This window comes from Punica granatum, chromosome 3, assembly GCF_007655135.1.
Source record: "Punica granatum isolate Tunisia-2019 chromosome 3, ASM765513v2, whole genome shotgun sequence".
Lineage (NCBI taxonomy): Eukaryota > Viridiplantae > Streptophyta > Magnoliopsida > Myrtales > Lythraceae > Punica > Punica granatum.
In genome coordinates this window covers 38,053,579-38,076,769 of record NC_045129.1, presented here as the reverse complement: position 1 = coordinate 38,076,769, position 23,191 = coordinate 38,053,579, and the positions used below count along the sequence as shown (strand labels likewise).

The 23,191-nt window shown below is 38.1% G+C and overlaps 3 protein-coding genes and 2 long non-coding RNA genes across 6 annotated transcripts; 3 read left to right on the top strand and 2 right to left on the bottom strand.

The window, feature by feature from the left end:
- The first annotated feature begins 4,783 nt into the window (after window positions 1–4,783).
- On the top strand, window positions 4,784–5,756 carry LOC116201640. The gene is made up of 2 exons (XR_004155912.1): window positions 4,784–4,898; window positions 5,345–5,756. It is a non-coding gene; the product is annotated as an uncharacterized LOC116201640 (long non-coding RNA).
- Window positions 5,757–9,658: 3,902 nt separating this feature from the next.
- On the top strand, window positions 9,659–11,724 carry LOC116198854 (zinc finger protein WIP6). 2 transcript variants are annotated; one of them, XM_031529105.1, is made up of 3 exons: window positions 9,659–10,312; window positions 10,421–10,498; window positions 10,981–11,724. In XM_031529105.1, the coding sequence occupies exons 1-3, from the start codon at window positions 9,821–9,823 to the stop codon at window positions 11,479–11,481; spliced, it is 1,071 nt and encodes a 356-aa protein (XP_031384965.1). In that variant the 5' UTR covers window positions 9,659–9,820; the 3' UTR covers window positions 11,482–11,724. The 2 variants fall into 2 exon arrangements, with proteins under 2 accessions (XP_031384965.1, XP_031384967.1); XM_031529107.1 differs by lacking the exon at window positions 10,421–10,498 and having other exon boundaries at window positions 9,667–10,312.
- A 4,960-nt stretch (window positions 11,725–16,684) lies between these two features.
- On the bottom strand, window positions 16,685–17,754 carry LOC116200129 (allene oxide cyclase, chloroplastic-like). The gene is made up of 2 exons (XM_031530844.1): window positions 17,445–17,754; window positions 16,685–17,371 (listed from the first exon to the last, which is right to left on the bottom strand). The coding sequence occupies exons 1-2, from the start codon at window positions 17,683–17,685 to the stop codon at window positions 16,848–16,850; spliced, it is 765 nt and encodes a 254-aa protein (XP_031386704.1). The 5' UTR covers window positions 17,686–17,754; the 3' UTR covers window positions 16,685–16,847.
- LOC116200130 lies at window positions 17,170–18,250 on the top strand. Its single transcript, XR_004155665.1, has 3 exons — window positions 17,170–17,309; window positions 17,413–17,770; window positions 17,857–18,250. It is a non-coding gene; the product is annotated as an uncharacterized LOC116200130 (long non-coding RNA).
- Window positions 18,251–20,745: 2,495 nt separating this feature from the next.
- LOC116200128 (AP2/ERF and B3 domain-containing transcription repressor TEM1-like) lies at window positions 20,746–22,345 on the bottom strand. Its single transcript, XM_031530843.1, has one exon. It carries the CDS (start codon window positions 22,242–22,244, stop codon window positions 21,156–21,158), a length of 1,089 nt encoding a protein of 362 aa, XP_031386703.1. The 5' UTR covers window positions 22,245–22,345; the 3' UTR covers window positions 20,746–21,155.
- Window positions 22,346–23,191: the final 846 nt, after the last annotated feature.

Genomic DNA, 23,191 nt, shown 5'->3' with positions numbered 1-23,191 from the left:
TTAAAATTTTAGATGGTTTAATTTTACCATTTCACTCTTATATATTGAATGGGATACAACTTTATATATATATATATATAGACCATGCAATCACACAAATTGCATATATCTATAATCAAAATAAACCCACCGGCCATCTTTTCCCATGGACCCACGACAATTCCCTTTTCTGGAATCTTTGGATTGACATATTCATCGTTCACTGACGACAATATCTAGCGAGCAGCATTGATAGTTCACCAAACTTGGAACAGTAATTGCTACAAAAATATTTGTTCCATTTAACATTACTTCCTAGCTACTCTCTATATCTAATTCGTGCCCATCTTTTGCCATACTTCCGCTTCTCCACTAAGGCAATACTAGTAAAGCTTTTCCATCACTAAAAATAAGACATATCTAAGGAAGGGGTTTGATGCAATGGCATAAATCGCCGACTCAGAACAAGAGGTTCTGGATTCAACTCTCATCGATCATGAGGGAATTTATATCCCTTTATTTAGTTTTCTCTATTCTTACACTAAGGCATAGTCCTTCCTTAAAATCAAACAAAAAAATAAAATATACTCGAGAAATTAAAGCTTAATTAATATAATAGCACTCGCTCTTATCTATAATTCTAGAGGTTCTAAATTCAATTCTCATGACTAGACTTTTTCATACCCTTTATTTTCCTTTCTCTATTATTATTAGCCTAAATTTATGGGCCATCTTCGAAAGCCCCTCGGAGGGAGTTCGAAAATGGTCGAATTCAAGACCTCCGAGACTTCAGGTATGCTAGACCTCCCCAAGGATTACTAGTTTAAATGGAATGATGACTGCTCAGTGATTGGAAAGCCAGGTTTCTCCGGAATTGGCAGAGTTACATAACTCGGACGGATCTTTTATTTGCCTTTGTGCTGCCCCGACGAAACTACTTGCATAAAGGTCTTCATCTATCAGCCTCTAATCGGACTCTCTGTTTCTTCTCTCATTCTTTCATTGTTGTTGGTTAGATGAAAAATGACTTGGGTGGTCTGTAAAAATGTCGTTAGATATCCGTAGACATTCATCTCTTTTGACCTTCATTTTTATCGTACCTATTATCAACACACTTTCAAGAAAATATGCGTGGTAATAATTAGTCAGCTCAATTTGGCATCCATTAAAATGAAGATATTGTTGCTTGGATTTGAATCCCCTCTTTCTCAATATCTTTCCTCTCTTATATTGTCACGCCCTTTTCATGCCTTCCTCTCTGTTATTTATACTGAGGCACCCATGTATTTTTTTTTTGGATAAATGGTAGATACTTTCATTAATCAAAAGGGATTTACATCAAATACCATTTACTCCAAATATCAACAAAACTAAGAAGACCCCTAATTACACCCCAAAGTATGTTAGCTATGAGCTGAATGAGGGGGGTTAAACATATAATCGACTAGGACGGAATTTACAACTTTGTGAGAGAATCGGGGGAGTACAATTAACTTTACTTTCACGTCTGCAAATATCTTCCGAACCATAGCCACTGTACATGAGATCTGACCTTGATACATTCTAATGTTCCTCTCTCGCCATATACTGTAAATGTAATGCGTCCAGAGAAGTTTTAGACAAATCACATCAAATTTCTTGCCCCGAAGAGAGGTCATCCAATTGAATTCAGAAATCCAACAGACCATAGATCGATGCAAGTCAATTCTAGCCAACAGACTTCTCCAGATTCCTTGATTGATATGACATTCAAAAAAGAAATGGTCACGAGTTTCCCACTGTAAACTACAAAATTCACATTCAGCTGCTGCGAGCTGAATCCCCCAATTTAAAAGACGGTCCTTAGTCACTAATCTATTAGGTACACAAAGCCAGCTGATGAATGATGAACAAGGTAAATGCCCGTCAAACCAAATGGCATTGGTCCATTCAATTCTTGGACCTCTGGGACGTAAACACTTCCAGACAGTAGCTATAGAGTACAACCCCGACTTGTGAGGGATCCATAAAACTCTATCCTGTATTGTGTACATATATTTGGCTTTTATTGCCATCTTTTATTAATGATAAGCACTTGATGTATATAATAATAATAAAAAGCTTAGATTTATGGGCTTATTAATTGAATAAAAAAGATAAGGCAGGATTAGCAACTCAAAGAACTTGGACTTGTCCCCAATAAGAAAATAGAAAACTCAGAGAGCTTGGAGAAATTGGAATTGTATACATAACGCACGCTGACATATACGCACACATGCATATATATATATATATATATATCAGGCCAAAATATATAAAAATGAGGGGAATTGAATGGCAATTATATATGATTCTATATGTTTTTCTTTCTAAGTGGTGAACCAAGAGAGAGCTCTAATTAAGTCTCAGTCTAGGACAAAAGTACGATGGCAGGAAATAATAATTGGTAAAATAATGTTGGATGTGTGTGTTGGTTTTTGAAAGGACTGATGAATGATGAGACACCACTGTTCCATTCAAACAAGGGGGACCCGATCGAGTTCGGTGAATGTCCCAATGAAGGATACAGGATGGGCTTACTTTCCTCCGTGCAGTCGTGAATTTCCCCATATACCTTTGCACCATCTTGGGTGCCCTATGCATGTTACTACGACTTCATTAAAGCTAGCTAACTAACTAAATATAGCCAGCCAGCCTTATAGCCAAGTCATGACCTGAGAGGAAAAAAAAAAAAACACATACATATGTCTCTCCACTGATGAACGATGATTCCCACCTGGCATTTCTATCGAATATATATATATATATATATATATATATATGGATGATTCCCACCTGGCGATGTTACATTTCGGCCCCAAAGCATGTAAATCACGTCTAGTCGTCTGCAACAACCAGAGCGTACATGTGACATTAGTCTTCAGTACAACAAAATACATGGTAAAAATGTTGGGCGATGTAATTTTAGCATGCACATCTTTTACACTATCTTTGAATAGTGCTCATTGAAGGATTTGGAGGAGGAGGGGTTATGAAAGTAATGAACGGCTAAGAGGGGATCAAAGGTTTTAAAGGAACATGAATGGATTTCGAAATCCTTAATTGGATAGAATTCATTAAGGCCACATTTGGTCGTCGGATTTGGATAGGGATGGAAATGGAATGAGCTGGGATTTTAAGTTCTATTGGTTTACAATATCCTAAAGAAGTGTTTCATTCATTCCACAGTCTGGAATTGGGATAAGCAAGAGAAATGACCTTCCTTCGGTAAGGAAGAGAAATGACCTTTAATGCGACCAACACTTTAACATTTACTAAATAAAAAAATTTTGAAATTAATAAAAAAAGAAGTGAAAAACATAGCTGTGGGGAGGTGGTTGCCCGATGCCCACGACCACAACCCCAGTGAGATCGCCAACACCTTTTGAGGTTGCTAGCAACCTCAACTGGGCGATGCTGCGGCGTTAACCCACCACTGCTCGGATTTTAACAAAATTGCAGAGAAGAGAGACTAGATCGGGCTATAGTGGCCTGACGTTGGCCACCACGGCCCTAATTGAAGTCGCCGGTGACCTTTGTTTCTCTCTCTTTCTCTAATCTTCATTACAGTTCAGAGGATCTTGGCCCTGCACCGACCACCATCAACTAATCGAGGTAGCCGGTGAGCTCTAAGGCTAGCGACGACTTCTCCAAGTGGCCTTCTTTGATTAGGAATACCTGTAAATTGCAAAGGGCATAGTTCGTAAACTTGATGGCAAGGCAAGGGCTTTTTCGTCCTTCCATATAAATTAATAATCTCAATTTGCCTTTGTCCCACCCTTTCAATGGGATAATTTCTTCAATAATTTATCCTACCTTATACCAAACCCAATCTCAATCTTACTGTGTCCAAACAAAAGACAAGGATTTTCAAAATTCTATCCCACTTTTTATCCCAACCATCAAACATGGCTTAAGGGGTTTAGAAGGGTATGATTGGAATTTTTTTTTTGTAATTTTAGATTTGTTTTGGGTCAAATATCAAAAAAAAAAAATTTTAACAAAGAGATTCACGTAAACTTCATAAATCTTTCAATTTAGAGGATTCGGAATTGTAGTATTTTGTGGGATTTGTCAAACCCCTCCAAATTCTTTGTAGAATTTTCAGAGAGAAGTTTTTGGAGGGGTTTATGACACCTCTAAACCCTCCCTATTTGAAAATCTCTAAACCCCTCAATCCAAACATAATGTTATGGGTAGGGTTAGATATTAGTTCTAATGGATGTGTGGGATGAGAATCAATCTTTGAAAGTGGCAATGTGGATTTAGGACAGGTAAGTCTTTGTGGGAGTTCGCCTTTCGCTTTCAGATACGCCAACTTTTTTCTCGATTATAGAAGAGATTTATGTGCTTAGTATAAGAATATGAAAATTGAAATAAAAAAAGATATGAGAGTTTCACTAACACGGATCGAACCCGTAACCTCTCTTAATTTCAAATAAGTCATTCGTGTCGCTACATCAAGTCCCCTTTATTTATATATACATATCCAGTATATATCTTTTACTAGCTAGCTACTCTATGATCTTAATTTCTCTTGGCTGACTACATCGATCAGTATCGAGAAACAACGACCCACTGTCCCTGTCAAGTTCCTTGCTTTGAATAACAAAAGTAAGGGGACACAAGGCCTCCCCTTCTACAGTTAACTTTGCCTTCATGCATGCATACATCCCTATCACCCTCCCCACCCCCTTTCCCTTTCCCTTCCCCCATTTTTATTTTTATAATAATGATAATTGAAACTTGAAAGAGAGAGAGTAAATGATGCAGAAAGAGATAGAGAGAGAGAGAAGTCAGAGAGAGAGATCACAGGGAGGGAACGAGAGGGGAGAGGGGGCTCGGGAGTCGAGCACTATTTGAAGGGCATCCCCAGAAGGAAAGAATTGGCTAAAGCTTCGGTACACTTTCCCAAGCCTACATGAGCTTTTAGTACACCCCACAACCCTCCTTTGTTAATCTTCTTGTTTCTGTTTCCTCTCGAAACTGTATATGTGTGTGTGTGTATATATATATACATGTGGTGTTGTAAATTAGTCACAAATTGGTATGTGAATGTGTCTCGTGAAAATAACCGGCTTTCTCATTGTCATTGTATCTTCGTGCTATTTAATTTTATCCATGCGGTCGGCAACTCCGGGACATGTGTGTAGTCATATTAAAGAGAATATATCGATAGGTTTTATGAAACATTAATCATTTTTTTCAGAATCAAATTGAACATTAATCTTTAGAACTTGAAGGTAGACGATGCTCAAAACCCTCATCCATCTTATGGTTGGTTTTTTCATCCACAATAAGTGACGTGATATTTTTTTCAAAATACTTCTTTGTTTTTCCTTTGCAGATTAGCGGAAGATGTTTGTCCTTTTAAGTCGGTAATGGGATGATGATGATGTGGGTTCCATCAACACACCTTTGATTTCAACATCAACTGCCCTTCTTTGCCGGTCCTCTGTCTCCTCCCACTCCCATAGACTCCGGAAAGCAACTATATATTTTTACATCCATCCATTTCTCCCTCCAATCCAAGGGGCTGGTCTCTCTGTATTTTTTTTCGGATGACTGTCTTTTCATTTGATAAGTTTTTGAGTACATTAAGGTTAAGCATTGAGAAATTTTGTCTGTCTTGCAGAAAAGGTTTATTTGTTCTTAGAAAATTGTTGCTAGATTATATTGGAATGAAATAAACGCGGATTTAATAGTTTATGGTAGACTGAATAGAGCAATAGTAGAATGTGGTGAAATACATTTATAAATTATTTTTCTTTTTGATTATGAAGAAGGTTTAATGAGTCTAGTACAAGAAAAATAAATTAAGTTCAATTAATCTATGGAAATGCCGAATTTAATTGGAAGAAATTAATTGCTCCATGGAAGACTTGATTGGAAGGTGAGGACATCCATGAAATTCATTTGCAAACTCCTCACTCCGTGCATTCGGTGTCCATGGGAGACTTGATTGGAAGGTGAGGACATCGGTGAAATTCATTTGCAAACTCCTCACTCCATGCATTCGGTGTCCACACCTCTTGAATAAAGTATTGTGTTTGAGTCTATTAATGGACAAAATGTACAATAATTTCTATATATCAAGTAATTAATGTACACCTACAAAAATTCTACTGGTTATAAAATCTACCAACCAGACACTTGGATGTAGGAATGACTACATACGGCTGACATCAGAACATAGCGCATACGTACCCGCTCCGATTAATTAATTGGTCCTTAAAATGGTCGAAGGTTTTTTTTTGACACCAGTGAATCTCTACGTGCATTTCTCGCGAAAGGTTTCTCAATTAAGTGGTAAGACATAATATTCATATAATGCTATAAAATATATATATATATATATATATAATTTAAATTTCATTCGAGAAATATATAATTAATTATATGATATCATTAATAATCTTATTGGTTGGTTTAAAGATACCAAATCAATAAATATGAATTACTTAAAATCATTAATGTATATTGATAATTTTATTTAAATAAAACATAATTGGTATTATCAAAAATCATAGATAATTTATTCAATTTTCTTGCAAAAATTAAGTCGATTTACATTACAAAATTAAGGTTAATATAAGAACTGAAGGTATAATCTTTTAATATTGCACATTATCAAACTATATTATGTATTTGTCGTACTTTTGAAGTAGTTAACTGAAACAAAAGAAAAAAAATACTAATTCTAATGTTTAATCGAAAAGAAGTTGTAATAAATAGGAATAATCACTTAGAAAAGTACGACATTTAAAAAATAGCATAAAAATGTATGATATTTTCATTTTTTCTTAAATATAGTACGACTTTTGGAGAGTAGCACAAAAAGGTATGACCTTTGCACTTTTTCCTTAATATAGCACGACTTTCAAAAAATAACACAGAAAGACATTACCTTCAAGTTTAGCTGTGCTTCTACCACGTTAAAAAAGAATATCGTGCTTGAATGTCGTGCCTTTTCTATACTATTTTTTAAAGGCCACGCTATATTTAGGAAAAAATGTAAAGGTAGTGCATTTCTGTATTATTTTTCAAAGGTCGTGCTATATTTAGAAAAAAGTGCAAATGTTGTACTTTTCTAAGTTATTAACCCTAATAAATATTTATTTTAAGTACATTAGTAATTTTATACTCATGTTGTATTGCAAACATAGTGAATTTTAAAATACGCAAAAATAAAATATGGGCAATAAATTAATTAATATAAAAAAGCCTTTGTAAAATTTCGAATTAAAACCATGATAACGAAGAGCAAAAAGAGTGAACACTGTTAAAGAAAAAATGAGAGAAAATAAAAATAACATTAAAAAAAAGATCATCTAATTTTTATAATTCGAATTTTTTGTAAAAAAAATTACCTCGAAGGTAATGAATAATTATTGCTAATCCTTTTTAGTGTATAAATCATATTTAATTTTAATTTTTTCTCAATTTTCATTTGAGATAAGTATAGAAAAAGACAAAAACATTTAAGATATTTTCTCTTTCAGATCAAAACGTTTATTTTTGTTTAAACGAGACATAACATTTGTATAAATTTTCGTTAGGCATTTTCAATATTTTGATTATTTTTAAATTTCAAAAGTTAAATATGAAAATGTAATAAAAAAATGGAACAATTATATACACACGCATAAGAGCAAACTTATGAGATTGTAGAACGGAAGAGAAAGGGATATCGGGCGAGTGGTGGTTCATCGGAGGGCACCATTACCCCTAGCAAGGTTGTTGGCAGGTGTTAGTTGCCGACCAAAGTCCCCCACTACTCAATTTCATGCTTTCTATAATAATATAAACAAGACTACGAAAAGAATTATCCATTAAGTAATATCTCGAAATATAGAGGGAAACCTATGATATCGTAAAAAAGAGTAAAATTTATGATGAACAACAAATAAAAAGTTATTCGATAACCATACATAAATATTCTTCGGTAAAGACCTATAAATAATCTACAAATTATAAGGGAATATATATCTTATGAGAAATTAATGCCTTTTGAAATATAAGAAGATGACCATTGGGATTTTTGGGCAACAACGTCGAGAATCTTTTGATACTTCTCAATGAACTATGTAGGAGAAAAGTTTTAGAAGGATAAGAGAGCTCAAATAATTTTTCATATGTTTATTTAAAAACTGCAAGGTATATATAACGGAAACAAATACAACTTATGAATAGTCTCATCCTTTTAACAATAACATCCTTTCACTGGAAAATCATATTTCACCAAATATGAAATCGTATTTGATTATTGAATTTATATATACTTATTTTAACTATTAAACTTATCTTCTTATTAAATTATAGCTTTCTTTCTTTTTTTTGAACCTTTAAATCTTGTTATATTAAAGAAGATATAATTTTCTAATAAAAATAAAAATTACGTGTTACATGTATTACAGTTTGCCTTAAGAGATGCAAGAGCCTCTTGAAATGTTGTTTGAAAAGTTATTTCGCTCGTATTGTTTGAATGAATGGACATTACCAAAAGGTATGACGATTTCAAGGATTAATATGCTTTTGTTAATTGTGTAAAGTGGCAAATTTATAATATCATTATTTAAGTAAGGACAAAATGATAATAAAAGTTGGAGAAACACCTCTTACTTTTATTTTTGTGATTGATAGCGTGAAAGGGTGCATGAGACAAAGACTGTGTGAAATCGTAGGACAATGAACATATGATACAACGGAATTTTGAAATTATAAATCGATATGGATACATGGGAAAAATGTACTTGCGATAAGGGCTACTCGGTTGAAATGGTTGTGTAGGGAAAAAATGTCAAAAATCAGTAATAAAGAAAAAGAATCTAAATATGAGCATTATGAAAGTATGTAATTAAAAGAAACAAATTTGAAATGGAGCAATGAAAAGTCACGAAGGAACATGGGTATTTTGGAAAAATTGGAGAAACAACTCATACTTTTATTTATATATATATATATATATATATTATAGATTAGAATTGCAAATCACTCCCATAATACAATTTCTTCGTAAGCATTCCGAATTCCCATTTCCTAATGTAACTACTTCACGTGGGATCTTCATGCTAATTAAGCATTATTTCCTGAGATCAACCCCTCACTTGACGACACCAAGTTTTCAATAAATTGTCCTATGGGATGATATACACTTTAAAGAGTAGACTATATTGAACTCATTTTCCCTCAAAAACACTCTACGGCCGGCAATGGAGTTCTACATATATAGAATTAACCACAAGATATTTTACCGTGTCTTATTGTCAGTGATTCGAACGGCCAATGTATGAGCCTTTTGATGGAGTGATGGTCTATTAGTGGATAACTAAATAAACTACGTCGTGTCTTTTAGATTGGATGATAATGCCACCTCAAAGTCTCACTTAGTATTACCTCAAAATTTCACATGGTCAGAGTACATCCATGTATCAACTTCGTAAAATTAGCAATATTATACATCTCTTCTCTTGTCTTTGTTGTAATTGCGTTGGCATGCGGGGAGAGGTTTCAAGGCTTTTCTGTATCATATGGTATATCTCACTAATAAGCTGAAGATATTTTCTAATCTCCCAGACAAACAAATAATGTATTGTGCTTCTTAGTACACCTTTCCGATTTTAACTTTTAAGGGTTATAAAGAAATATATGAGAGAGCCACCGAAATCCATGCCCTTCATGCTATATCACTTTATTTATTGCCTTTCCAGTCGCCACTTATCTTCTCCACCAAGACATAAAACAATCGAAGAACCCACAAACTCAAACCTCTCCCTCTGTCCCTCAATTCCCTCTGCAGAAATTATAAAAGAAAACCGAAAACATGCGAACTACTGCTTCTTCATTCACTTGCAGATCTTCTAGCGAGAGTGTCTGCCTTGAACCTGATGAAGAGGAAGAAGAGGAGGATGAGGAAGAGGATGAAGAAGAAGAGGAAGCAGAAGATGAAGATTTCATTCATCTCTCGCTGGGCCCTCCTGGCCAAAGTTGCCCTAAAAGACATCAATATCCTATGCATAGCAACCCTACTCGAAAGGCACCGGCGCTGTGTCATAAGATGAACCATCAGGACAACTTCTGTGGGGTCTCTGGTGAAGAGAACATGGTAACAGTTGCTCTTCATATCGGTCCACCGAGATCGTGTGGAGAAGGAGGCGGGGATGGCTCAAGCATAATCGCTAGTCACCATAATAACAATGGCCTGGTTGATCAGGGACAATACTGGATCCCCTCCCCAGCGCAAATCCTCGTAGGGCCGGCTCAGTTCTCTTGCCCTGTCTGTGCCAAGACATTCAACCGGTACAATAATATGCAGGTAACGATCACAAAGCATGACCTAAAAGATGCATAACATACATTTGATTGTCTTGTATTATTGAGCAAAACCATTGCTCACACCATTCTCACTTTGGTACGAATCAAGGGTTTGGATCCTTTGGAGGACATAAATTTCAAGGTTTTAGCTTTCAATCTCCCCTACAGTACATATATCCGGAAGAAGGTAGTTCATATTTTACTCAACATATGCATATATATTTTGCTGGCGAATGGGCTTTTTAATCATCAAGCAAAATTTGGGGCTTCCACTACTTGTATTTCGGAAGCATGAATTCTCATGACATATAAATCTAGCATTGTCATGCATTGTTTCAGATAATCTACGGACCCAGCTCTCAGTGAGCTCAACCGAGCCATATATTAAAATTTCTTGCTCCATATTCAGTTTCATGTGTTATGCTTTCCATTCTCGATACGAGAGTACATCATCTAACTTCGTTACACTGTTCAATTTATTACTTCTCGGGTCATAATACACACTTCATCTTGAATTTTTCTTTTCAAGGTGACTGAGGGCCTTACGCTTTTAATCATCGGCAAACAGAGGGAGCTGGCAGCCCACTCTAATTCAGTGTTTACTGTTGATTAATCTTAATTTTATGGTTGCTCTAGCTAGTTCTAACGTTAATTCAATCTTTAACTTAGATGCACATGTGGGGTCACGGGTCGCAGTACCGCAAAGGCCCAGATTCACTAAAGGGCACGAAGCCAGCATCCTCCATGCTGAGGCTTCCCTGCTACTGCTGTGCTGAGGGTTGCAAGAACAACATCGACCACCCCAGGTCGAGGCCACTCAAGGACTTCCGGACGCTCCAGACCCACTACAAGCGCAAGCACGGGTCCAAGCCTTTCTCGTGCCGTAAGTGTGCGAAGCCCTTCGCAGTCCGGGGGGACTGGCGGACCCATGAAAAGAATTGCGGGAAGCTGTGGTTCTGCATCTGTGGGTCCGACTTCAAGCACAAGCGGTCGCTCAAGGACCACGTAAGGGCCTTCGGGGATGGGCACGCCCCTCATACGGTGGAGTCGTTGTGCGAGGTGGGGGAAAAAGATTGCGTGAACAATAACAACAATAGTAGTTATATCGGGGATGAAGAGTTCGATTTAGGGCACGAAGTTCGTCATGGGCCTTCTTCCAGGTTTTATTAGTAGTATCGCATGTTCGTTTGAGTAGATAGATGTGACATATAACTTATGTTTCATTAAGGTTTGGTCGAAGTTCCATTAATTTGATGAAGTTGGACTAGCCATGGCTAGAGAGAAAGAAAGAGAGATCAGAGAGGATGGGGACAAAGTAAAACAGTTCGATGAAAAGGCAGTGATGTGTAAGCATTTATGTTAGAGAAGTGGCAGTTTGATTAATTATTGATGTTAAAAAGAACTTTTACCCCATGATGTCTCTTCTCAATTTCGTGGTATGTGCCCTTGGGAAGACTGAGAGTCTGAGACAGGAGCGGGGAGAGAGAGAGAGAGAGAGAAGGGTCCTCCACTCTTGTCTTTTAAGAGCTCAAAGACCCTAATACACCTATACAATTATTGCATCTGATCAGTAAAAACTTGAAGAGGGTGACATATGAAGGGAGAGATGAGAGAACATAAAGTTATAGCACTTGGCCATAGTACCAATTATATGATGTATACGCAATGTTGAATAATGTTGCCTAGGATTTTGTCATTTTTCATGGAATGCGTGCAGTTTCATCTCTAATTTAAGATGATATAACGGATGCATGAGATTTCTTCTCATAAATTTTCTAATATATGTATTCTCTTGATTTATTATGAATTCTCACAGTACTTTTCACCTCTCAATATTTTTTTCACCCGGAACCTTGAGGTTCCTCTCTATATATAATGTGCCTCCTCACAAGATCATGGCCGCATCCCCAGGATGAAAGGTCCATATATATCACATTAATATCTCTTATAAGAGTGACGATTTAGCACCGATTGACCCGTGCAAACGTGAATGCTTGGAGGAATAACAGAAACTTCATGTGCATTTCTATATATATACAAGGGTAAATGTCCAAAAAAAGGGTAAATTACAAAAAAAAAACCCAAATTTTGTAAAATGTCTCAATTTTGTCCTAAATTTTGTTTTGTAACAAAAAAAACCATAAATTTTCTAAAATGTCTCAAAAATGACATCCGTTATAACTTCCGTCAATTTTTGCTGCTGATGGTGGGTCCCTTTAACAGTCCACGTAGGTCACACGTAGGCAAAAATTGACGGAAGTTATAACGGATGTCATTTTTTAGACATTTTAGAAAACTTATGGTTTTTTTGTTACAAAACAAAATTTATGACAAAACTGAGACATTTTACAAAATTTGGATTTTTTTTTGTAATTTGCCCCCCAAAAAAATCACAAACTTTATAAATTTTTTTTACATTTTATCACAAACTATATTTTTTTATTAAGAAATACACGAACTTTACATTTTTTTACATTTTATTACAAACTATATTTTTGGGTTAAGAAATACACGAACTTTTATTTTTTCGTCCCATATAGCATCCGTCCAAATTTCTATCAGTTTTGCTAACGTGGCCTTTAACAGATGACACGTGATAAATGATCACTAACGGTGATTGATGTGGCGAGCCACGTTATCAAAAAAATATTAAAAATTCTGAAACTTGGGTAGCCTAAGATAGAGAGGAAGGCGACGACCTCCATAGCTGTCGTCCATAAAACTTCATCGGAGAAGCCATCGAACCCTCTGTGTGCTGCCGCCCATGAAGCTTCATCGAAGAAGCCATTGAACCCTCGATAGAGCCCACTATGGCTTCAAGGCTTTGATTGAGCCCTGTGTGGTTTTGATTGAATCCTAGAGGACTCGATTGAGAAATTTCATCGAAACCTTTGTACTTTGATTGAAGCACATAGAGAGTTCGATGGCTTATTCGATAAAGTTTCATGGGCAGCAGCTATAGAGGCAACCATTACCTCCGTACCTTCGACTGGCCAAACTTCAACATGTAATTCCTCTTAGGGGTTATTTGTTTGAGAAGAATTTTTTAAATTTTTTTTTATAACGTCGCTCACTACATCAATCACTGTTAGTGACTGATTGCCACATGTCATCTATTAACAACAACGTCAGCAAAACTAAGGGAAATTTAGACGGATGCTAAATGGGACAAAAAATGAAAGTTCGTGTATTTCTTAGCAAAAAAATATGGTTTGTGATAACACGTAGAAAATAAGTAAAATTTTTTATTTCTTTTGATAGGAAAAATTCTTTTATTTCTTAATCGAAAAATATATTTGTGATCAAATGTAAAAAAATATAAAATTTGTGATTTTTTTGGACATTTACCCATATTAAAATATTCATTTGGTGCGTAAATCTGAAGTATAATCTCATAGTAGATAATACCATGTTATAAATATATTATGGTCTGAATATATATATATATATATATATATATTGGTCCGATATACGAAGAAAAAATAAAATAAAAAATGAAGATCAATGAAAGGTACAATTGGATTTTAATTATTTAGGTTTGTAAAAGATGACTTTGGGAAGTGGGGATTGGAGAGGGAAATATTGATAGCGAAAGTGAGAGTAAACCTTGGCTTTGAACAATACAATACACGTACGTACGTACGTACATACATAGGTCTAGTGAATCCACTGCAGTGGCTGCCTGCCTGCAGAAATCAGCACAGTGACCCGCAGAGAGTGAGAGAGAGAGAGACAGATACGTGAGCTCCCTCCTCCATTATATTACTGTTTCACTCCATCAATTCAATTTTCTTTCATTAGCAAGCTAGGGTTTTGTTTTGTGTATGGAATTTCCCCACATTGCCCGCATCTATCTCTCTCTCTCTCTCTCTCTCTCTCTCTCTCTCTGTATTTCTGATTATGTCTGAGAAAAAACACAGATTGAAAGTGAGAGTGTGATGAATGGAGCGGGGGGTATGGAGTCACTCTCATCACTCTCCTCTCGACTATCACTCACTACTACCACTTTCATCAAGCTTTATTTGTCAGAAACTCAGAACTTAGTGGAGTGGACCCTCTCTCTCCCTCCCTTCCCCTTGGGGACCACTTTTCCATCAGTTTATTTCCCTTTTCATCTATTTTTTCCATAATATACCTCGATTTTTTGAAACTCCACGGATTCCGATTAATTATTCAGTTTGACCCAACTCGACCCAATAGAGGGTTAATGCTCTTCTAATTAAAGATTTTTTTTTATTTACAAGACTCGAACATAAAATATTATTTAAGGAGAATAAACACCGAACCGCACATTTAAACCAACTCTAGTTGATTTTATTTAATTTATTTTAATAAAAAATATAGTTTGCTGTTTTTTAGGGTTCCACCAAGCAAAGAAAAAGAGCTGCCCCCCAAAGATCCCTTTTCAGAGCAACACTGTTCTCTCCCTCCCTCCCTCTCTCTCTTTCTCTCTGCTATTCATTTTCATGAGTAAATTTCTGTTCCTGTTGTCTCTTTTAGCCCCCCTTTCATATATATTAAGATTAATGATAATGATACCCCGTAGTCCATGTCCATTTCCATATCCCCTCCCTTTGCGCCATCGATTTTAAAATATATATCTCTAACATTTTTCATCTTAAATATGAATGGTCCTATAGTTCCATGCATTTCTTGGGCGAGTTACCAAACCATATAGTCTATAGTAGTCAAAATATCACAATCCCATCATTTTCAAGTAAACAATAATATAACTTCATTTGATCCATCCGACTTTGAGTGATATAAAGCAAACAGGGAGAATCCATCCTTTCCATTTATGTATTTAAGGCTATCTTTGTTAAATTTGCAGGTCATCACATCTTAATTACTAGCTAGCAAGTACCTCGACTTTACACGACAATGTTGTCATTGACTTTACCAGCAAATTTGTTTCTTCTTTTAGTAGTACATATTTGATTATACTCCATGAAAAGAACGCTAAAAATCTTAAAACCTCAAAATAAAATAAAAAAGACACTTAAAAGTATGATATGTACATCTAATAGCAGCAAAACTGCAGTTCAAACCAACTCTTCCAAAGCTAATTGCGGTTTATTATTTCATGGTTGATCTTATTCAGGGACTGACGTAAGATTTGGATCTCGGGAAGGGGATTAGGGCAGAATCCTTGGAGAAGCGAATAGGAATACATATATTTCAATTTAGGAGTGAATATAAGTAATCCCATCAATTATTGAAAAATAATAGGTAAGTTTCTATAGAACATCAAAGTTATAGGGGAGGGAGGATGCGACTGCCCTCTTAACCCCATTTGTCCATCCCTGATCTTATTATTTTCTAATATGGTTTTGGACCACCCTTTTAAATTTGGGTATGCATGTGTGTGTGTATATATATATATATATATATATATATAAGAAATGACTCTTGTGATCAAGGTACCTAGAGAGAGACTTTAGAAAGCTATTGGGATTGATTAGAAAGGTGCTTTTTATAGTTTGTCCATATTATTAGGTTTTAATTAAGGTACAAAAGCTGATTGCAAGATCCGAGGCAGCTTGTGCACAACAATTAATTAATTATAGCCTCTACTATATACATTCCTATATATGTTTAGACATACACAAACAAAATACCTTTTATGAGAAATTTCCTTTGGGTTGTGTTGGCTGTTGTTATCTGCTTGTTTGCTTCTCTTTTTCTTATACCAATTTGTGTTGGCGATAGGGACAGTGCTCCATACACTACGTTGTCTTACGTTAAAAGTTGCATTCGCATCAACTAAAATTAATTCTACCGTCTTACCGAGGGACCGTTCTTGACCTCTTGTAACTTTTAGATCAATTATTTGTACTGTGAATCACGAACGGACTGCCCCCTAAAGTCTTCAATCATTTTGTTGAAGCACTCTTGATATATATTGATTATCATTTTTTTTCTCACAAAAATTCAATGGAGAGTGGGCTTACCAGGGAAAGAGGGCCCACTTGGGATAATTTTTGGATTTAAAATAACATGGGTTTGGTCGTCCATGAAAAGCTGAATTGGGCCTACTGGGCCCAACTGAATTTTGGTTGCGGCACCCACCAAGGAAGAGATGCTGGCACATGTTGAAGCTGTATGAACTTGGGAAGTTGGCAACTTCAATAAGCCTTTTGTATGCCCGAAGATGCTGGCCCGAGCGTTGCACCAGCTAGCTGGTGATTGATGATGCTCAATATATTCGAGTAGATAACACTCGTGATTTGTCAAGTACATTTAGAGGCGATCAAACTGTCCATTTTCAGAGGTCGGATTATTTTCTCCCTACACTACATTGGCCAATCGCATATGACTTTAGAAACTATGCGGTGCTTTCTACTGGACGTAGGCCAATATAACGGTGCAAGGGTTGGAACAAAGAAATTGACCAATTTATTAGCAATGCCGACGCGGGATGGAAATGATGAAACTAAAAAGTTTAAAGGACTAACATAGAAATTTCGACAAATGCGGGTACAGATATGGGAAGTCTCCGAGACATCTGAGTAAGTGGGAAACTACTTAGCATTACATCAGTTTGTGAAGCTCGGGATAGTCGCGTGAGGCTCACACGCCTTGGCCGCCGGCGTGGGTTCCACGCTCGGCGACGGCGGCACCGGCTTCCCAGTCAGCTCAGCCGGCAAGTCCTTGATCCCCTTCAGGTGGAAGGTGTAGAAGAGCTTGAAGGGGAACACGATCTGCTGCAGCTTCACGTGGCCCTGCGCCCCCTCGAAGATGCCGGAGCCGCCGGTGACGGCGAGTTCCGTGTCCTGGTACGTCAGGTACGCCCCCTGCACGGAGATGTGGCCATAGTCGCCGAAGTAGAAGCTATAGATGGCCTCGTAGCGGTCGCCGCTCTTCTCAGGCACGTGCTGGATCAGGACGCAGATGCCCGCGGTGATTCCCACGCGGCGCTGCAGGTCGCCGGTGTAGAGCTTGTTGCTGAAGGGCACCAGGTCGCCGAGGGAGTTGACGGACTTCTGGCTGAGCCGGAGGTACGCGGGGCTCCCCCTGTCTCGCTCGTTGATCTCGTAGACGCACAGCTCCTGTACTCTACCTGGTCGACGAAATGCTCATCAGAAACCTTCCCTTTTACAGGAAAAAGGAGCGAACTTTACTTGATTACTTACTGGATTTGGGGGGCTCAGGCGGAGATGGCTTGGGCTTGTTGAAGAAGAAGGCCTTGGTGGTGAAATTCCTTGCAGCCGAGATGGCGGGACGGTCAGCCGCGAGCCTCAGTTTCCGGTACAACGGAAGCGATCCCGAAAGGTTCAAACTTGAAAGCCCCTTGCTCTTATTGGCCAGACATGGCGTTCGCTGTTCTGGGTTGTTCAGAGAGGTGACGGCTCTGAGAGAGGTAGCAGACGCCATTGATGGACGGGGTTAGGACCTTGAAGCTTTGATCGGAGAGTGGAAAGTTGCAGAAAGGAGAAGAAAAAGCAGGACAGATCATGGGGTGGGATGGGATGGGACTTCTTATTTATAAAAAGCATAGAATAGAATATTATGGCCGATAAATCTGACATTAAACAATTCTTTTAGCTCGATCGGAATCGGAACACGTGGGAAATTGTCGGAAGCAGAGTCGAAGACGGAGCATTGACCGGAAGAAGAATCTTCTCAGCGGACCAGACCGGTCGGTGATGGGTTAGCGAATAGCGATCGCATCCTTGGACAGTGTTTAATCGCGCAGCTGAGACCGTAACCAGATGGCCGGCTCCGACCAAAAACTTTTCAGGAAAAACTACTCTTCCGATTTTTGGCGGTAAGTGTCAGGATCAAATACTCCTTGTCATTCCATAACCGTTAACAATCCGAAAAGAAATTTTTCGTGAAGCTTCATCGGGCAAATTTTTGTCAAAGAATTGCCGCGTTAGAATGATTTAACACCGCGTTATATTTATTATATAAGTGGACCTGTGAGTCATTGCTGTCAGTTCTTTATCATGAGTGTACATTCATGCTTACTCTACTATTTTTTTTGCCTTTTTGGCCACTGTTGTTTTTTTTTCCGGGTAAGTGTTTACTTTTAAGATTAAAAAAAAAATACTTTCACATTTTAACAATTTTAACATAAAATTGTGGCCTCGATTCCGTCAAACTTAACGAAAAATTTGACGGGAAGTTAGAATTGTTATCAAATCGAAAATTTATATATTTTTAAGTTAAGAAAAAAAAGTGTATGTTAGAATTGTTAAGATGTAAAAAGTTTATATTTATTTTTTTATTATTAACCCTTACTTTTATTTTCAAAAGCTCAATTTTCTATTTGCTGGTCAGCTCAGAGAAATTTGACATAAAGTAAGAGGCAGTTGATCTCAGCTGGAAGATCCAAGAAAATTCTCACTTTATTTTATTATTACTGGCCTTTCCCTTGTCCTGTACAATGTTTCATGGGCCGGAGCCCAAAATTAAAATGGACCTACTAAGTTTCATGCCGTAGTACATCGAAACCCGAATGCAGGGAGAGTGTCTAACATGATATGTATTTATCTAGTGATTCTTCCTACTGAATGATTTGGAAAAACTACTATGGTTGGACCTGAAACCACGAGTCGATCTTTCCTCAATTGAGATGGTGTCAGAAAGTGGCTCATGTCCAATTGTCCATGTCAGAAAGTGGCTCAAAGCCCCTCGAGCAGTATGAATTGGTCTTCATCTGCCAGAATCAATTCCACTTTGATCGGCATCGCTCTGAGACCAGCGTGGGGAAAGCTTAAGGTGGGCTAAGTCAGGCCCATATCTGTTTCCTTTTGCCCATATCGATTAGTATAGAAATGGGATGTATCAATCAAATTCTTTAGTGTGACTTTCAGTTTTTGTTTTTATCCGTGTAGCCATAAATTTGGTTAATTATTCACTCTTCGATCAAGATTATGGTAATCAAAATATTCCAGATTCGATATTCAGGTGAGACTTTATTACTTATATAGAATTTCTATTTTATTGTATAATACCCATAAGCTTCCCTTGTAACCGATTTTTTTTTTAACAAAATAACCACCCAATTCCTTTCTTTTTCCCTCCTTTTCTCTCTTTTTCTTCTCTCCCTCACCTAAAACAGCCGTTGGAAGTATTTTTGAAAATATATTTATTAAATTGAACAAATTTTTTTTAACTTTCGAATTATTAAAAATTCCAAATACATTTAACTACTAGTTAGTGTATCCTTGATAGATTGAGCACTAAAGATAGATTGAGTAGGTGGAAAATTGAGCTATCATCTGAGGAGTGTGAATTTTGTTGTTCATGCTTGGAAGCTCGTGATCACTTGTTTTTCACTTGTCGCATTACACAAGGAGTTTGGAGAAGCTGTTATCGCGGATTGGTTGACGAAGGCAGCAAGTGGATTTGCATTTTTGAGCTGGGCTGAATATCTTCTTCGAAGGGCCAAAAGCTGGATGTTATTTGACTGAAACTTATGTGGACTCATTACATTTATTGGATATGGAGGGAGCAATATAATAATAGGATCTACAAAAATGAAGTTATGTGTGTTGTTGATGGGGAGCATTAGGCAATTTTGCTGTTAAGGGGGAGGTATATATCTTTTATTTTTTTGAGGTGACAGGGGTGGATCTTGGGTGAGTCGCTCACACTGTATCTGACTTTTTGGTAGTAATGAGAGTTTGCTTACCAAAAAAAAAATAAAAAAAGAACGGATCACGCTAACCCCCATTGACAATTTTTTTTCAAACATATTGGTTTGAAACATTAAAAAAATCCACCCATAACGTGGGCATGTTATTTAATGTATACAAATAAAGAAAACCTAACACGTGACAAACTCTGACCATCGACTGGAAATGAATTATATTCCAAAGTGCGAGCAAATACATATATGTTGTTCATGTTGTCAAGAATAAATGCATCTCGTTTATCTGCCCATAAGGAAGACGATCCCACGAGAGTATTACCGCCAGAATTCTAATAGAGATTGCAAAGTGAAAGACGAATCACCCTTTCACTACATAGACACCAATCAGATTTTTAAACTAATGTGCAATGGGTATTCCAACTCAAATACCAAAGAATTCTTTGTTGTTCCAACTCATGAATACCAAAGAATTCTTTAGAATACATGGAGGAAGCAACTGTTCTGCCACTAGGCCAACCATCCACCTTAGTAGGTCCATGAGATGAGGAAAATAGCTAGGAAGGAGATATCAAAGCTTCGTTTTTTTTAAATAATAATAATAATAATAATAATAATAATAATAATATTGATCAGTATAGCTGATAAAAATAAGAGTTCGAATTAATGGACAGTCACATCTCTTCGGAGTATTGATCAGTATATCTGCTTTCACAGGTCGCAACTCCCAACTAAAACGTTAGGTATGTCCGATTATAATCTTTCTTGGCATCACGTAGAACTCTTATATCAGGAGAAGTGCGATTTTGCATGGAATGGGATTCAAATTCGGAGTGTTAAGAAAACTGATCACCCGATTAGCTGTTATCATCAGCCACTAGACCTCGGTGATAAATCAAAAGCTTAGCTAATGAAGAAAGATCATAAATTGACAGTAATCCATTTCTTTCTTTTGCTTTCCCCTTCACATTTTTTTATCGTTCTTTCTTTGCTTTTCTTTTTTTCCCTGAACCTAATTTCAGCTGTCCATGCGGCCCTTTTGTCTTGGAATATACAATTCCTTTCCCCCAACACCCATCTTGCAACTTGCATGCAAAATTGCAAATCACTCCCCTACTACACCTTCCTCCCCATTTCCCCCTTTCATACAAATCTACAAGATTCCAAAATTAAAAAAAAAAAAGTATTAAAACCAAAAAAGACAGAGAAAAGGTTGCAAAGCAAAAAAAAAAGTGAAAAACGACTGTTACAAGGCTCCAATGACCGTCTGTTTCTTGCTGCACTCCATTGACAGCAAATCTACCTCCCTAATTCTCTTATTCCCCTTACTGCAACCTGCAGCTCCACTAACACTTACACTACTACTACGACTACCACCATTACTATCTACAGGATTTCCACCACCATTGCCTTGCAACTTGAAGATATTCACTCCGAATATCCGAACCATCTGCACTGGCTGGCCGGCCGGGGATGAGCTAGTCGGGCCTGCTGGCGTGTTGCACCTCGGCCTGCTCTCTATGTACAGCTGCTTGTCAGGCCCAGTTGACCGCTGGAAGCAGACCACTTCTCCGGCCTTCAGGCCCTTCTCCTTCACGAACCGGCTCCACCCTTTGGTGAGCACGTAGCTCTGACTGCTGTTCCAGTACGAGTACCGAAACCTCCACACCCTTCCTGCTCTGTCCTCGAAGTTGAGGAGCAGCCCCTTTGAGGCCGTAGAGCTGTTCGCGGGGAAGTGCCGCTCGGCGTGCTGCTTTGGGATCACGAGCCTATTCAGCTTCCCCACATCGCTCGGTGTCGCCACCTTCTCGAAGAGCACCTCCCGGGCCTTCCCCACATGGGATGGACCTAAACCCTTGGCTCCCTGGCAAGTTCCCTCTCCGCCAGCCGAGCAAAAGTTCCTCTTGCTCTGCTCGAGCTCGTCCTTGTACGTGTGCTTCCGCAGCATGTCCACTATCTCGTCCTTCGAGTGGGAGCTCAAGAAGGCAGACTCCAGCTCCGAATCCTCGGTCTCAGACAAGGGCTTGAAGTTGGTGACCGCATCCCGGCCACGGAACCGCTGGACCGCCACGTCATAGGCCCGGGCAGCCTCGTGCTCTTCATTGAATGTCCCGAGCCAGACCCTCTGGTGCTTCTCGTAGATTTGGGCGCCCCACCGGCCGTTGGGCTGTGGGACAACCCCCTTGTATCGAGATGATGGGAGTTTCCTCGACTCGATCTCTGGCCCGCTGTCCGAGTCCAAGACCACGCTCTCCGGGGGTGACTTCAAGGAGGGGTTCAGGGGGGAAGTGGTGGAGTCGGTCGTCGTGCTATCTTCGATGCAAATTCCGTCCATCTTGATGTTCTTTGGAATATGGTTGTTCTGTTTCTCAGAGAATGAGAGGAAGACCGAAGAAGAGGAAGACGAGTCCTGCTTGAAGATGGAGAATTGAAAATATGTGTGTATATATACACAACGGATTGGGGGGTGGGAGGATCTTTTTTTTTCTTATTCTTTTTTATTTATTTTAATAATATTTCCGCAGTTTTTGGATATATATAAAGTATAAATACGACAATATGGAAATATGTATATATGTATATATATATTGTATGGGGCAGATATATGACAAAATTGACAATTTGGTCCTCGAAATATACATCTTACGGCAAGTTCGTCCCGGAAATAAAATATGTGTACAAGTTGGTCTGGACATTGCAAACGTTAGGACGAATTGGTCCGGACGTTGCAAACGTTAGGACAAATTGGTCCTTCCGTTTGAAAACATGAGAGGTCCCTGACGGAACTTCATGAAGATGGCGTTATGCCCGCTGTTTAGCATCCCTCCCGTTTCCTTCTTCTTCCCCCAAAATTCAATCAAACCCTAATTACGTTAAAAATCTTTGAATTCTGGAGAACGGCTCAAATTCGATCAAGCTTCGTTATGAAATTGAGAGTGTCGGCCGTGAGGATCGTCGAGGAGAGCATCGACCATTTGCTTCGCCAGCGTCGAGATCCTCACCTTCCTGTCTGATGGTGCATTCCAACTCTGAGGAAGAAGATGGGAAGAACTTCTCGGAGCCTGTCTCAGAACCAAGGCTCTCAGTACAAACCTCGAGACTCTTGCTGCTCAAAGAACTTGCAGACTTCTTCCCAAGAGGGTGAACATATGGAGGCAGAAGTGAAGACTTGGTGGGCTCTTCATTTTCGGCCTTTTGAGTTAGCATAGAGCTCCAACTGCTATCCACTCTGCTCTGATCCTCAAGAACTCTCCTCTCTTCATCCTCTTGATCTTGTCTATC